Here is a 17488-nt window from a genome sequence, read left to right as displayed (position 1 = left end):
GGGGTGTTCAGGTTTTTTTAAATGCAAAGTTGAAAGAAATACGTCAAGTTTATATTGACCACATTTTGACTGTATCACCGTTTAATACCCTGATCCACAGTGTGGCGCAGGGTATAAAAATGAATTAAAAATAAAGAAAAAAGTCATTGGCGCCAAATCATGACCCTTTTAATCATACTCTAGTTCATTCTTATTATTTTTGGGAATCGTACGAAAAATTTCTTTTACTTTAGTTCATATTGAACTTATGGGTATGGTCAATGAACGTTATACCGACGTTTAGTTCATAAAATGTTTGAGACATACTTCAAAAGAGGAAAATTTCATTGGGTCCCGCGAAAATTTCAAAACATAATAAAATTTAAATAAAAACAAAAAGTTTTTGTTTGCAATAAAAATAAGTTAAATTTAGCTTTATTTTAACTACGCAATTTTTTTCGGTGGATATTTTACCGCAATAATGCGAACTTAATAAGGGTCTTAACCACGGTTGCCACATTTGGTAGAATTCTACCAAAAATGGTAGATTTTTTTACTGTTTGGTAGATTGGTAGAATTCTTGATGTTTTGGTAGATTTTCTATTTTTATATTTTATTTTCATAAAATTTTCTATAGAAATAAAATTTCGATAAAACTTTCTATAGAAATAAAATGTTGACAAAAATGTCTATAGAAATAAAATTTTGACAAAATATTCTACAGAAATAAAATGTTGACAAAATTTTCTATAGAAATAAAATGTTGGCAAAATTTTCTATAGAAATAAAATTTTGACAAAATTTTCTATAGAAATAAAATTTTGAAAAAATTTTCTATAGAAATATAATATTAACAAAATTTTTAATAAAATTATAATTTTGACAAAATTTTCTATAGAAATAAAAGTTTGATAACATTTTCTATAGAAATAAAATTTTGAGAAAATTTTCTATAGAAATAAAATTTCGATGAAGTTTTCTATAGAAATAAAATGTTGACAAAATTTTCTATAGAAATAAAATTTTGACAAAATTTGCTATAGTAATAAAATTTTGATGAATTTTTCTATAGAAATAAAATTTTGAGAAAATTTTCTATACAAATAAAATTTCGAAATTTTTTGTTTGGTAGAATTTTCTTAAAATTTTGATAGATTATTTTTGGCTCGAGTGGCAACCATGGTCTTAACTAAAAAATATTTGTATGTATAAGAGAAATGCGTGTTCTATGCATGTAGTGTTCAATCTGGCACCATTGCTTGTGGTTTGAAATATTTTTGTAAAATTATTAAAAGACTTCCACGCATACGAACATCAGTAATTATACCCACCACCATAGAATGGTGACGGGGGTATAATAAGTTTGTCATTCCGTTTGTAACGCATCGAAATATCGATTTCCGACTATATAAAGTATATATATTCTTGATCAGGGAGAAATTCTAAGACGATATAACGATATCCGTCTGTCCGTCTGTCTGTCTGTCTGTCTGTCTGTCTGTCTGTTGTAATCACGCTACAGTCTTCAATAATGAAGCAATCGTGCTGAAATTTTGCACAAACTCGTCTTTTGTCTGCAGGCAGGTCAAGTTCGAAGATGGGCTATATCGGTCCAGGTTTTGATATAGTCCCCATATAAACCGACCTCCCGATTTGGGGTCTTGGGCTTATAGAAATCGTAGTTTTTATCCAATTTGCCTGAAATTTGAAATCTAGAGGTATTTTATGACCATAAAGAGGTGTGCCAAAAATGGTGAGTATCGGTCCATGTTTTGGTATAGCCGCCATATAGACCGATCTCCCGATTTTATTTCTTGGGCTTATAGAAACCGCAATTTTTATTCAATTTACCTGAAATTGGAAATCTAGAGGTGCTGTAGGATCACAAATATGTGTGCCAAAAATTGTGAGTATCGGTCCATATTTTGGTATAGCCCCCATATAGACCCATCTCCCGATTTTACTTCTTGGGCTTATAGAAACCGCAGTTTTTAATCAATTTACCTGAAATTGGAAATCTAGAGGTATTGTAGAACCACAAATATGTGTGCCAAAAATTGTTAGTATCGGTCCATGTTTTGGTATGGTCCCCATATAAAAAGACGTCCCGATTTGGGGTCTTGGGCTTATAGAAACCGTAGCTTTTATCCAATTTGTCTGAAATTAGAAATCTAGAGGTATTTTAGGACCATAAAGAGGTGTGCCGAAAATGGTGAGTATCGGTCCATATTTTGGTATAGCCCCCATATAGACCGATTTCCCGATTTTACTTCTTGAGCTTCTAGAATCCGAAGTTTTTATCCTATTTGCCTGAAATTGGAAATCTAGAGGTATTTTCGGGTCATAAAGAGGTGTGCCGAAAACGGTGAGTATCGGTCCATATTTTAGTATAGCCCCCATAAGAACGATATCCCGATTTAACTCCTTGGGTTTCTAGAAACCGTAGTTTTTATCAGATTTGCCTGAAATTGTAAATATTCTGGTATTTTAGGCTCACAAAAACGTGTAACGGATTAAGTTTTTATCGGTCCATTTGGTAATGCCTCCATATAGACCGACTTCACTTCTTGAGGGTGTAGAAGGCGCACTTATCATGAAAATTGCTTGAAACTCAATGTAAAATTTACTTCTACAGATTTAAGATTAAATAAAGACGTTATTTTATAATTTTCTTGCACACTTACAAGAGATGTTAACGATTCCTTCGGGAAGTGTCCTCAAGTCCTCAAGCCCTCCTGACATTTCAAAGGAAACCCTAATATTTGGTTCATGGTGGTGGGTATTTAAGATTCGGCCCGGCCGAACTTACTGCTGTATATACTTGTTTTTATAATTATATTCTCATGGGATAAACGAAATAAGAACTATTTATGTACAATAATGGATATTTGCAATGATTGTTAAAGAAATGCCACAATGCCTTCTCATGCTATCTGAATGATTGGGAGTTTTTACCCGGCAAAATCAAACGACACGAAATATTACCTCAAGCGATAGTTTAGTTTAACCCTTTGTGGTTTTGTGGTTAACCAACTGACTATTTAAAAAAATTAAAAATTAATTTAAGTTAGAAAGACATGTGGTAAGATTCCCAACCGTATGATATCTAAAATTCATTCATAAATAGTAAAATATTTTTGTTGAAATTAAGAAGCAGTTTCTTTGAATTGCTAAAACTTTTATCAGTGACATACAAATATACATTGCTTGAGTGTCTAGATTTTTAGTGTACACAGAAAAAAGTTTTTCTGATTCAAACACGAAATTAATTGATCCAATTATTTTTTTTTATTGATATTGTTTCCAATCACGAAATTGACACTATCAATCACAGAATTGGAAATTAAAAATGTTCTTGATTACAAAAATTAGCTGAATTTTTCGAAACTTTCCATTAATTTTTTAAATTGGTTCAATTAAAAATTTACTCGTTACTTTATTTGCATATTCGATCTCCGAATGTAAGCGAATGGTCAGGGAGAATTTCTAAGACGATATAACCATGTCCGTCTGTATGTCTGGCTGTCTGTTGTAATCACGCTACAATAATGGATTGACCGGAAATTAGAAATCCCCAGGTGTTTTGGGACCATAAATAGTTGTGCCGAAAATTGTGCCTATCGGTCCATGGTTTGGTATAGCCCCCATATAAACAGACACCCCGATTTGGGGTCTTGGGCTTCTAGAAACCGCATTTTCAATCCGATTGACCGGAAATTAGAAATCCCGAGGTATTTTAGGACCATAAATGGTTGTTTGGAAATTAGAAATCCCGAGGTATTTTAGGACCATAAATAGTTGTGCCGAAAATGGTGCCTATCGGTCCATGGTTTGGTATAGCCCCCATATAGACCGATCTCCGATTTTACTTCTTTAGCATCTAGAAACTATATTTTGTATACGATTTGCCTGAAATTGAAAATCTAGACGTATTATGGGACCACAAATAGGTGCGGCGAAAATGGTGAGTATCGGTTGATGTTTTGGTATAGCCTTCATATAGACCGATCTCCCGATTATACTTCTTAGGTTTCTAGAACAAAACAAACTTTTGTTAAAATGTTGGACACGGAGAACATACCTTCTCCGAACATGTACCAGAAAATGAAGCAAACTCTACGTTGTCTGTCAATTTCATGTAAATTGAAGTTTTTACTTAAAAAAGCCTTGCAGAAACCTATTCAAAAATCATAAAATTATAACGACAACCCTCTAACTTCAATTTTCAAAAAATAGGAGAAAAGGGAACCCTCTCATTCGCTTCTCCCCGATCAGATATCGGAAAATCACGTATCCTATATTCCACTAACTACCCAATGGTCCCTCTAAATTCCAAATAATTGGAGTAAAATTTAGATTTTGCACTATTCCCCTTCCCCAACCAGATATCGAAGTCATGTACCCTTTAATCACCTTCACCAACGTTCCCCATAAATGTCAAATAAAATTTTGACAAAATATTCTATAAAAATAAAATTTTGACAAAATTTTCTATAGAAATAAAATTTTGACAAAATTTTCGATAGAAATAAAATTTTGACAAAATTTTCTATAGAAATAAAATGTTGACAAAATTTTCTATAGAAATAAAATTTTGACAAAATTTTCTATAGAAATAAAATATTGACAAAATTTTCTATAGAAATAAAATTTTGACAAAATTTTCTATAGAAATAAAATTTGGACAAAATTTTCTATAGAAATATAATTTTGACAAAATTTTCTATAGAAATAAAATTTTGACAAAATTTTCTATAGAAATAAAATTTTGACAAAATTTTCTATAGAAATAAAATTTTGACCAAATTTTCTATAGAAATAAAATTTTGACAAAATTTTCTATAGAAATAAAATTTTGACCAAATTTTCTATAGAAATAAAATTTTGACAAAATTTTCTATAGAAATTAAATTTTGACAAAGTTTTCAATAGAAATACAATTTTTACAACATTTTCTATAGAAATAAAATTTTGACAAAAATTTTCTATAGAAATAAAATTTTGACAAATTTTTCTATAGAAATAAAATGTTGACAAAATTTTCTATAGAAATAAAATTTTGACAAAAATTTTCTATAGAAATAAAATTTTGACAAAATTTTCTATAGAAATGAAATTTTGACAAAATTTTCTATAGAAATAAAATTTTGACAAAATTTTCTATAGAAATAAAATTTTGACAAAATTTTCTATAGAAATAAAATTTTGACAAAATTTTCTATAGAAATAAAATTTTGACAAAATTTTCTATAGAAATAAAATTTTGACAAAATTTTCTATAGAAATAAAATTTTGACAACATTTGCTATAGAAATACAATTTTGACAAAATTTTCTATAGAAATAAAATTTTGACAAAATTTTCTATAGAAAGAAAATTTTGACAAAAATTTTCTATAGAAATATAACTTTGACAAAATTTTCTATAGAAATAAAATTTTGACAAAAATTTTCTATAGAAATAAAATTTTGACAAAATTTTCTATAGAAATAAAATTTTGACAAAATTTTCTATAGAAATAAAATTTTCTATAGAAATAAAGTTTTGATAAAAATGTCTTTAGAAATAAAATTATGACTCCAATCCAATTGTAATTTTAACTTATCACTAAAGGGAAGTATAAAGAAATTGTAGCCAAACGAGTCTGTTCCGATTTCGAATATCAACATGGGAGATTATGTTTTGAGAATATTTCCTTATCTTTAGTAATTTTTTTTCGCGCGTTAGTTAAATTAACTAAAAAAGGGGTTCATCTTATACCCAATTATACCGAAAGGAGCCAAACAAATTTACTAAATTTGTATTTCCCATAAATTTTTAAATTTTACCCATGTTGAACTTCACATGGCGCAAAAGACATTCTTGCAATTTTGAACTCCAATTTTTTCCTCCAAACTACAAAATTTTCTTTATGAAATAGAAACATAAATAAACATAAACATAATGTCTATTAAGTTTCCTTGAATTTAACCAAATAATTGCTCTTCTTTTCCTTTGGGACAATTATTCTCAAGAGAAAGGTAAAGTTTTGACCATTTGGAAACCAATAAGTTACGGTTTTTGGTCAATGCCATATTAGAAAATTATTTTTGAATGCAACCTGACAAAATCAACTACTATACTATATAAATTTGTAGGTTTTTATTGTTTATTCATTATTGAATTATTTCAAAAATTCAGTTAGTCACCTTCTATCGGTTAAGTGTGGAGAGAAGCAGCAACAAATATGACATTAACGTTAGTTGTAATATACTCTGTTAAATTCTGGCGCTCTTCTGTATAGCGGTTACTGCGCTGTTGTGGGCTGTGTTGTTTCGTTTTGTGCATAAAATTAAATACCAATGACAAAACTTGTATTTATTTATTTTTTTTTTATTCTCCCTGAGATTGGCGTTTTTTCGGGGGGGAATGAACCACAATAGAAAACACTCTCACAAACAAGCTCTTAACGAAATTCAATTCACCTCAGATAAGTATGTTAAAACATAAACACACTAACAACATTTACTCTATGATTTACTCTTCTCATCAGCCGCTAAATGCTGTTTATTCTTCTTCTTGTTGATTTGCGATTCCAAAAAGAGTGTGTAACACTCTTGCTTCTATGCTGTTGTTGGTTAGGTATTATAAATTTATTTCACATAAAATTTGAGATTTATTTATTTTTTCAATCGCCAATTAATTTCTTTGCAAGTGATTTTTGTTTTTTATTAAATGATCAATTTATTTTTTTGTTATTGTTGTGGGAGAACACGTAAACGATCACGTCTGAAGTGGCGGGGAGCAACAAGGGTATAAGTATAAATTTCTAGTTGCGGCAACAAACACACACAACACGTCAAAAACTATTAGATTTTTTGTTTTTTTTTTTTTTAATTACGAAACGCGGCGTAACGCGACACTGGACACTGCGAGTTTTAATCGAATGAAATCTAAAGTGTAAAGCTCGATTTTATGTGGTGGTCATCGGTTGGTTTCGAATAACGTTTTTTCCTTCGATTTTTTCTGAAACTATGCGGTATTTTCGTTGTTTTTGTAGACTTTACAAAAACAGTACACTCTACTTAGGAGGGAGTAGGAGAGCCTGAGAGAGATATGATGGCGACGGCGGGGGTCTCTCAGACGTTTAGTTTATTTATTTTTTTTCTTTTATGTTTACATCAATTTAACTCACACACTGATATTTTCGTTTAATACAAGCACACATAGGCATAAGGTGACAAAAATGGGGGGAGGGTACAGCCGTTAAACAACACATACACCAGGAATTCGTTTGGATTCTTTTTTCTTTGCCGTTTCGTTGGTGTTGTAAAATTTGCGGCCTTCTTCTATTATTTTATTTCACAAATCTTGTAAGCACTTTGCACTTTTTCATTCACTTCTATGAATATTAAACACTTTTTTCTTTTCCAATATCGAATTTTCTAAAATTTCCATAGATTTATTATGGAGGATTTGTGAAAAATATATCATGAAGAATAGCAAACGACTTCTTCAGCCTTATTTCTCCCACTTACTACTGCTGATTCTTCTTCTTCTTCACCGTAATGTGTTTGGTGGTAGTGTAGTTGTTCAAGTACACATACAAAATATTGAAGAAGACTACAAAACAAAAAAACACACTGTATATTTCTCCTTTTTTGTGTGGGTATTCCGTATATTGATGATGTATTCTTGTTGTTGTTGTTGCAGTTATTTCAACCCGCGTTCGTTCGTTCTTCCGTTAAATGTTCACTAACGACCCGTACGACTCAACTTGTTCGCAAGCACTATGTGTACGATGCTACTACATGTTTTTACCCTGTATGCATTGTGGATTGATGGTTCTGCTTGGTATTCTATGTGGAGTTTATTGTTTGGGTACCCAATAAAATGCGCCTGTGTGAGTAAATGCACTCACATAGAGCGAGAGAGAGTGGGAGAAAGAGAGCAAAACAATCTACTACTCTCTTCATTTTGTAATTAGCATCCACAATAGCTGTTGCGAACTTGTTATTTTATTTGCTATTGCTTTGTTTTTATTATTTTTATCTCTCTTCGTCTTATATTTCTATACTTTAGTGCGGATTGTCAAATAATGAGAGATATTCTTTTATTCTCTTATTTTCGGAGCGTTTTTTTGAGTACTGTGATAAACGTTAGAAATGTTAAATAATAATAACAAGAGAAAAGTGGAATCCATTTTTTAAGAGAAATCTACTTGTTAACGAAGTATTGGAGCACTTGAGATTTCCTTTATTAACCGGTTTGTTTGGAGTGAAATTGTTTTGTTGTAAAACGAAATATAAGATGATTACAAATTACGAGGACCCAGTGAAAAGTTAAATCATATAATTTATACAGTGAAACCACTCAAACGTGGACAGCGGACACTTCTCAAAAGAAAACAATTTTCGTCCCAAGAACGCCAAAGTTCTTGATGTGATGTTTGGCTATTTGGTCGTAATTAGTAAACATGAGGAAGGTTAGACAAGACTCTGAAAGAAATGACAGGTAAATAGTGATACAATTATACGCAATTAGTCCTGGGATGAATTTGCCGCAATTGTTACACGCAAAAAAATAATTCTTTCCTCCCAAACGAAATTTTAGACAAACAAAGTTCGTTTCTCATTTGCTTTTCGCTGTAAGGAAGTGTATTTGGAAGAAAAGTATATACTTTTTGTGATAAACGTTTATTCTTTTCCAGGATGTAAAAACAATTTCATAAAGACTAGCTCAGAAAAAAAACATTATTTTCTTGCTAATTGCATTGTCCCTCACATCTTTCTCACATCCACGAGGATTTTTAGTTCTTAACACCTTTTCCTGTAATACCAACAATGTAGAAGAAATTATACGATTTTATAAATTTTTAAAATTTTTTTTACCTTTCGCCTGGACGGAGAATCGAACCGCGGACCATGCACATTGTAAGCCAACACACTAACCACTGAGCTATGTACCTGTTATGGTCATCAATAGATAAATATCCATATAAGTTATATTTATATAGCATAGCTTGCGGCGCCCACGAACCGAATAAACAAAGTTTATTTACCGGAAAAAAACATTTAGTTTGGCACCGTGGAGCAGTGGTAGCTACGTCCGACTCTCATGCCAAGGGTCGTGGGTTCGATCCCTGCTTCGGCCAAAGTTTTTTTTTTTGCTTTTGTTTTTTTTTTACATATATTCCAGATATATTCGGAAGATTCCGAAAAAATGTTCAACATTACATTGTACTATATTAAATTTTGAACTGTAAAATGTGTCTTATTAAAGACCTAAAGTCAGAAAAGAACAGTGTTTGATATAAACGAAATGGACTGTGTTGTTATTTCAAAAATAACTTTTTTATTGAAAAAATAAAAATTTTGTAACAAACGAATTTTTTTGGTGATAAAAGTTTAAAATTTTCGAAGCAATTCAAAAAACTCTAACAAAAGAAAAACGTTTTCGGTACACGTTTTCCAAACGTTTTTTTTCTTTGCGTGTAGCATCGCCTCCCAGCATTCAAAGTTTTTCAATGTTGTATCAGGGATGGAAAATACAATTTTGAAGAAAGTACATAAAGGTATTTTTTTTTTTTTGAGCGAAAAAGTACTTTTCACTAAATTTCAAAAAAAAAAAATCCATTAGAAGATTATTGTCAAGACCTCCTTTAGACTGAATTTTAAAGAAAATACAATTTTGTTTGTCAACTCCTCAATTTTAAATACAAATTTTCTGTAGACATTTTTGACAAAATTTTCTATAAAAATAAAATTTTGAGAAAACTTTCTGAAGAAATAAATTTTTGTAAAATATTAAAATATTTTGACAAAAATATTGTACCATAAATCTGATATCGGCTCAAAAATGTCTACAAAAAATGTACTAAATCACTCGCGGGGGTACTACGGTACTGGTGAAGAAGTATTGAAAAAAGTACTATAGTACTTCATTTTCTATCCCTGTGTTGTATTGTGCTCTCTCAATAATGCTGGTTACATCTGAATGTTTGCGGTTTCACCGCAATGTTAAATGCGATGTTAGATCGAGACACCTGTTCTAAATCGAGAGCGATCCCTCTAAACGTCTTCTGAAGATACATAAGATGAAATAAGCTCTATATATTCTGATTCAAACACACGGGTTCGGTATAGATATCGTTGTACACGTACATATATAATTGAACTTTAAGCGATTGAACCATTTGTAATCAATACTCGGACTGAACTCACTCGCATTAATGCCCGGGGCTCCAATTCGCTTGGTCTGCAAAACTTATAAATCTAATGCAAATCTGTTAAGAATTTCTCAAATAATTGCAGAGGGGTTGTATACACGGTTACCACTCGTGCCAAAAATAATCTACCAAAATATGAAGAAAATTTTACCAAAAATCTACCAAATTAAAAAAAAGTATTTTGAAGTTGTTGATCAAATTTTTGTAGTTAGTATAATTTTTTTTTTATGCGAAAGAAATATTTTATACTGAATTTATAGAAAATTTTGTAAAATGTTTATTTCTGTAGAACATTTTGTCGACATTTTATTTATATAGAAAATGTTGGTCAAAATTTTATTTCTATAGAAATTTTTGGTCAAACTTTTATTTCAAAATGTTATTTCTATATAAAATGCTGTCAAAAGTATCTATATCTATAGAAAATTTTGCCAACATTTATATTTATAGAAACATTTACCAAAATTTTATATCTATAGAAAACTTTGTCAAAATTTTATATCTATAGAAAATTTTGTCATAATTTTATTTGTATGGAAAATTTTGATCAAAGTTGCACTTTTATAGAAAATTGTTAAAATTTTATTTCTATAGATTTTTTTATAGAAAATTTTCTCAAAATTTTCTGAAAGTTTTATTTCTATAGGCATTTTTTTATTTCTACATAAAATTTTATTAAAAAAAAATATTTCTATAGAAAATTTTCTCAAAATTTTATTTTTTTCTCAAAATTTTATTTTTTTTAGAAAATTTTCTCATAATTTTATTTCTATATAAAATTTTCTAAAATGTTTATTTCTATAAAAATGTTTCTCAAAATTTTATTTCTGTATAAAATTTTCTCAAATTTTTATTTCTATAGAAAATTTTTATTTTATATTTATTATATACAAATTTTAAGTACCTCTTAGTTGGAGAGGAATGTTCTGCAAAATCTATCAAAATTTCTACCAATCTACCAAAGAGTAAAAAATCTAACATTTTTGGTAGACTTCTACCAACTGTAGTAACCGTGGTATCTTATGCGAGAATATACGCCTTATATTAAATACCGATGTTTTCATGTGTTTCTCATGGGGAAAATTCAAACAATCGATAACATCGTTAAAACTGAAATTTCAATAGGGCTGTTTTCTTTTTGCACTGAATGCAACATTTGTATGGGCTATCCAGAACATCGTTGCACTGGTGTTCTATCCAGAACATCTCATCAGTGCAAGTCGCGCCGATGTTGCCAGATTGTATTTGGATAAAGTGACGCTTCTTCGATTCACAATAGCAATTTATTGTGACTATTTTATCAAAAAACATGAAATTCAAAGTGATACAGTGTCATAAATAATCGCAGCAGTAAATATTTATTACTAATTGGAGCATTTTATACATTAAAAATGCAAGATTTCACTTCTTTTCTGTGATTGTTTTTAAACAGCTGATGACGGTGTTGCATATTTTTGGAGATGTCCTGGATAAACGAGTACTCCGTTTCCTTTTATTCCTTAACGGCTTAGCATATCCAGTGCTAAAAAAACAGCCCTAATATCAAATTTCGCTAGAACTGCATACAGGGCTTATGGACTATTGGCATAACAGCTTTATCAGTATGCGAAAACCGGTTTTTTGATATTAAAAACACCGGTTCTACCTACAAGTCGATCGAAAATGGGATTTTATATAAAACGGAAAATCGGTGCAAAACGAAAAACCGGTCCACCGGTCTACCGGTTTTCACCGACCGGTTTTGATCACTCTAGACACAGTTATCGGCACGTGAACTAAATTTCCACTAGAGCTCTGTACCAGGGTTTTAACAAAAACTCCGTAAGGGGTTATTATCGACGTTTAACATTTAGCCCCATAAGGAATCCATGGAAAAACTATTAACACGCAAATAAAGTTTACGTCAAACTGTAGCTAAAATGTATCTATATTGAAAGAAGGGGTTTCTTTTGCGATAAACGTAATTTTAGATAAGCGAAGTTTTCTTTCGATGCTAAATAGAAAATTGTTGTAACGTTATTTTTATTTTATTTATTTTATCTTACAGAAAAATTTTTATAACAAAGGGGAATTTCATTTGTCTAAAATTTCGTTTCGAAGGAAAGTACTTTTTCTTTGAGTGTAGGGGTAAATACTTGGTATTGAATTGAATATTTTTCAAAAATTAATTGTTAATGAAAAGAACTTTTTGTCAAAAAAAAAACAATTTATTTTGTTGTTGTATTATTTGCATAATATTTCTCTCTGCGGAAAATGTGGCAGCCAATATGTGGTGCTATAATTCGCTGTGTAATACGAAATCCATTCAGGTATATACGCAGAACAAAATGTAGCTACTCATTATGTTAAAAAAATTATGTTGTTTTTTTAGGTTTTCCAATTCCTTTCTACCGAAATTTCTTCGTTTGCGATTTTTCAGTGATGCTTCAAATCTTCCTATGGGCGGTGGTCTTGAAAAATTACAAGGTAGTTTCAAGGAAGAGGCTTATATTCAATTACAAAACTATAATCTCATAAAGAAAATCCGAGAACAAGGATCCCAATTGAAATGCGAGAGTTGCATAAACGATTGGACAGAATTCGAAAAGACTTTGGATGCTACTGCGTTATCAATGAAGGCTTTGCGAGAATCTTGTTCGGCGAGTAAACATAGGAATTGCAGGGAAGAAGCCTTCTTTTTGAGCGAAGTTAGTATATCCCTAAAAAAAGTATCAATACACAGATTAAAATACCGGTATGAAGCTCATGTTGCTTCTTATAGGAGCAACATTTATGCAATCGATAATACCGTCCCATATAGCAATGGATTTCTTTTATTTAGACAGCTGAAATTCCCGCTACCCATGAGAACTGCATTGCTACTTTTGCTAGCGAAAATTCCGTGAGACGGTAATATCGATTTTTACAATTTTCTCCCACAAGAAATGTATGGTAAAACTGTGTTATTAGGACACAAACGAAGTTGCACTATAAGCCTGATATGATCCTCTGGTGTATATTTCGGAAATTGGTCCCGTAAGAAAGGCATGACAAAACTGTGTTACAAGTACACAAACGAAGTTTCCATTAGATGTGTATACCAGACTATAAGCCTGATATGACCCTCTAGTGGATTTTTTTCGGAAATTGTGTACCGATAATACAGTTAATGGTTGATTTCTTACTTCAGTCGATAACAACTACAAGCGGCATGCTCCTTACCAAAAATAGCTATACATTTTTTACGACTTTACTTAAAAACAAAATTTTTATATCTATAGAAAACAGTTTTACCGGCTTCCACACGAAATTTCCGATTTTGATAAGAAACAATTAGTAAAACTAGCTTATTATCTTAAGTCTGGAGTACAACTCATGCCACATGTCCTTTTGCACATCAATAACGCTTTTTGACATGTGATTAAACGACGTTATCGACTCTTTACAATTCATCCCATAAGAAATACATTACAAAACTGCCGGCAAACAAACGAAGTTTTCGCTAGATGTGTATGTCTGGCTTAAGTCGGCGAAAATTTCGTTTGCGAGGCAATAACACAGTTTTGTCATTGTAGGCCGGTATGCACCTCTAGCGGATATTTCGTTTGTACAGTTTTGTAATGTATTTCTTAGGGGAGCAAAATTTATACAATCGATAAAAACTCCTCGTGGAATTTTTATTAACAAATATATAGTAATGCATTTATTATAAGTAAGGCAAATTTCCGCTAGAGGTACAAACACGGTTGCCACTCGTGTCAAAAATAATCTACCAATATTTGAAGAAAATATTACCAGACATCTACCAAATTAAAAAAAAAATACCAAAAAAATGGACAAACATACTTTTCCTCTATTGGTTAAACTCTTATAGTAAATCTGACCCGATTATTTAAGCTGAAATCAAAACAACAATAAAAATTTTATTTCTATGGAAAATTTTGCCAAAATTTTATTTCTATAGAAAATTTTGTCAAAATTTTATATCTATAGAAAAGTTTGTCAAAATTTTATATCTATAAAAAATTTCTATAGAAAATTCTGTCAACATTTTATTTCTATAGATTTTTTTTTTAACATTTTATGCCTATAGATTATTTTTTCAACATTTTATTTCTAAAAAAAAATTCCAAAATTTTATTTTTATAGAAAATTTTGTCAACATTTTATTTCCAAAACAAAAAAATGTTTCAAAATTTCATTTCCAAAAAAATTTTCCAAAATTTTATTTTTATAGAAATTTTTTCCAAAGAATTATTTCTATAGAAAACTTTGTCAACATTTTATTTCTATAGAAACATTTTTTTAACATTTTATTTCTATAGAATTTTTTTCTAACATTTTTTGTCTTTATTTTTAATATTTTAACATTTAACATTTTATTTCTAAAAAATTTTCCAAAATTTTATTTCTATAGAAAATTATGTCAATATTTTATTTCCAAAAAAAAAAAATCCAAAATTTTATTTTTATAGAAATGTTTTTCCAAACAATTATTTCTATAGAAAATTTTGTCAAAATTTTATTTCTATAGACAATTTTGTCAAAATTTTATTTCTATAGAAAATTTTGTCAAAATTGTATTTCTATAGAAAGTTTTGTCAAAATTTTATTTCTATAGAAATTTTTGGCAAAATTTTATTTCTATAGAAAATTTTGTCAAAATTTATTTCTATAGACAATTTTGTCAAAATTTTATTTCTATAGAAAATTTTGTCAAAATTATATTTCTATAGAAAATTTTGTCAAAAGTTTATTTCTATAGAAAATTTTATCAAAATTTTATTTCTATAATTTTTTTTTCCAAATTTTATTTCTATAGAAATTTTTTCCAAGAACAACAAAAATTCTACTAATCTACCAAACGGTAAAATTTTGTCAAAATTTTATTTCTATAGAAAATTTTGTCAAAATTTTATTTCTATAAAAAATTTTATCAAAATTTTATTTCTATAGAAAATTTTGTCAAAATTATATTTCTATAGAAAATTTTGTCAAAATTTTATTTCTATAGAAAATTTTATCAAAACTTTATTTCTATATTTTTTTTCCAAAATTTTATTTCTATAGAAATTTTTTCCAAGAACAACAAAAATTCTACTAATCTACCAAACAGTAAAATTTTGTCAAAATTTTATTTCTATAGAAAATTTTGTCAAAATTTTATTTCTATAAAAAATTTTGTCAAAATTTTATTTCTATAGAAAATTTCGTCAAAATTTTATTTCTATAGAAAATTTTGTCAAAATTTTATTTCTATAGAAAATTTTATCAAAATTTTATCTCTATATTTTTTTCCAAAATTTTATTTCTATAGAAATTTTTTCCAAGAACAACAAAAATTCTACTAATCTACCAAACGGTAAAATTTTGGAAAAATTTTATTTCTATAGGAAATTTTATCAAAATTTTATTTCTATAATTTTTTTCCAAAATTTTATTTCTATAGAATTTTTTTCCAAGAACAACAAAAATTCTACTAATCTACCAAACGGTAAAATTTTGTCAAAATTTTATTTCTATAGAAAATTTTACCAACATTTTATTTGTATAGAAAATTTTGTCAAAATTTTATTTATATAGAAAACTTTATCAAAATGTTATTTCTATAGACATTTTTGTCCAAAAACAACAAAAATTCTACTAATCTACCAAACGGTAAAGAATCTACCATGTTTGGTAAGATTCTACCAACTGTGGCAACTGTCGGTACATACCGGCTTTGTGGTAGAAAAATGTAAACAATCGATAACAACGCCCAACAGAATTTTTTTAGCAAATACAGTTATGTATTTTTTAAGGTTAGTCGTAATTTCGCCAGTGCTGTAAAATATGTAAATCGTCCATAAAATATGTATAACGTCGATAAAGTTGTTCTAACAACATTTTTGGAATCATAAAAAGCCATACATTTCTTATGGGTAGCATAATTTTCGTTGGACATGCATAGCGAATTAGGACTAGCACATTCTGGAAATGCTAGTGTAAATTGATATAAAGAAAATTGTCGCTGAAATTGCATTTTTTTTTTTAATTTTTTATAAAATAAAAAATTGTAACCCATTTTCTTTACCCATAAATATTTACAGCAAAACGAATGTTCAAAAATTTCGAAACAAAAACTAAAACTAGATGAAATGGAGCACAACACAATTTCAAAAGAGGAAATGTGAATTACAAATAAAGCAGCATAACCAGAATATCGATGAGTCCTCCAAATTCGAAGTCGTCCAAGCAGCTTATATTTTGTAATTTCTTATAGGCAGTTTTTGTGATTTTTAAACTCTATTTTTGTACAAGAATATTTTTTTTACTTATCTATTATTGTATTCCCCTCTGAAATGGCTTACTATGTATTCTGCTATGCAACTTGGACTGACGACTTCATACATTCAATTTTTCGAATTCGTTTTATCGATCTCCGATCATAATTTATTTCAAGTACAACTCAGAATATTTTATAATCGGAGATTCGGAGAAATCATTTTATTATTTGTATGAAAAGAAAGTTCAACTCGCAGTAGATTACATAGAAGGCTTATTAGATGAGTTCCGCAAATACCTCAAAGCTTTATACATAAAACTGGCTTGAGTTGGTTGCGGTGCTCAATATTTACACTTGTAATAAATGTCTACACTAAAAGAAACATGTTGTTAGTAACATCCAATGAATCGGGTAAGATAGCAGAATGCTAAGAAACAGCTAAATGTCCATGGTACACAAATTTGGGCCCTTAATTTTTACCGAAAATCAAAATTTTATTTCTATAGAAATTTTTGTCAAAATTTTATATCTATAGAAATTTTTGTCAAAATTTTATTTCTATAGAAAATTTTATCAAAATCTTATGTTTATAGAAAATTTGGTCAAAATTTTATTAAAATTTGGTCAACATTTTATTTTTATAGAAAATTTTATTATTTCTAATTAAAATTTTGTCAAAATTTTATTTCTATAGAAAATTTTGACAAAACTTATTTCTATAAAAAATTTTGTCAAAATTTTATTTCTATAGAAAATTTTGTCCAAATTTTATTTCTATAGAAAATTTTGTCCAAATTTTATTTCTATAGAAAATTTTGTTAAAAATTTTATTTCTATAGAAAATTTTGACAAAACTTATTTCTATAAAAAATTTTGTCAAAATTTTATTTCTATAGGAAATTTTGTCAAAATTTTATTTCTATAGAAAATTTTGTCAAAATTTTATTTCTATAGAAAATTTTATTTCTATAGAAAATTTTGTCAAAATTTTATTTCTATAGAAAATTTTGACAAAACTTATTTAAATAGAAAATTTTGTCAAAATTTTATTTCTATAG

At 28.8% G+C, this 17488-nt stretch overlaps 2 protein-coding genes across 3 annotated transcripts in view; one reads left to right on the top strand and one right to left on the bottom strand.

Annotated features, from left to right (window-relative positions):
- The window catches only part of LOC142238010 (uncharacterized), a 206847-nt gene that overhangs the window by 176897 nt on the left and 12462 nt on the right, over positions 1-17488 (bottom strand). The window contains exon 1 of one of the 2 annotated variants that reach the window (XM_075309497.1): positions 6168-7764. The exons of the other annotated variant lie outside the window; for it this stretch is intronic. The gene's annotated coding sequence lies outside the window, so the exon portion shown is untranslated. Of the gene's footprint in view, positions 1-6167; positions 7765-17488 lie in introns of those variants that run through there. 2 annotated transcript variants of the gene reach the window in all.
- Positions 12363-16812, top strand: LOC142239121 (uncharacterized). Its single transcript, XM_075310899.1, has 3 exons — positions 12363-12495; positions 12558-12873; positions 16255-16812. The coding sequence occupies exons 1-3, from the start codon at positions 12440-12442 to the stop codon at positions 16336-16338; spliced, it is 456 nt and encodes a 151-aa protein (XP_075167014.1). The 5' UTR covers positions 12363-12439; the 3' UTR covers positions 16339-16812.

Source organism: Haematobia irritans, chromosome 5 (assembly GCF_050003625.1).
Source record: "Haematobia irritans isolate KBUSLIRL chromosome 5, ASM5000362v1, whole genome shotgun sequence".
Taxonomy (NCBI): Eukaryota; Metazoa; Arthropoda; class Insecta; order Diptera; family Muscidae; genus Haematobia; species Haematobia irritans.
This window is presented reverse-complemented; position numbering and strand designations above follow the sequence as displayed.

Bases quoted from the DNA above. Each gene is read 5' to 3' on its own strand.
- LOC142239121 (XM_075310899.1), top strand. From the start codon at position 12,440: ATGTGGCAGCCAATATGTGGTGCTATAATTCGCTGTGTAATACGAAAT. The intron at 12,496-12,557 runs GTATATACGCAG...TTGTTTTTTTAG, and splicing joins GTAATACGAAATCCATTCAG to GTTTTCCAATTCCTTTCTAC. The intron at 12,874-16,254 runs GTTAGTATATCC...AAATATTTACAG, and splicing joins AAGCCTTCTTTTTGAGCGAA to CAAAACGAATGTTCAAAAAT.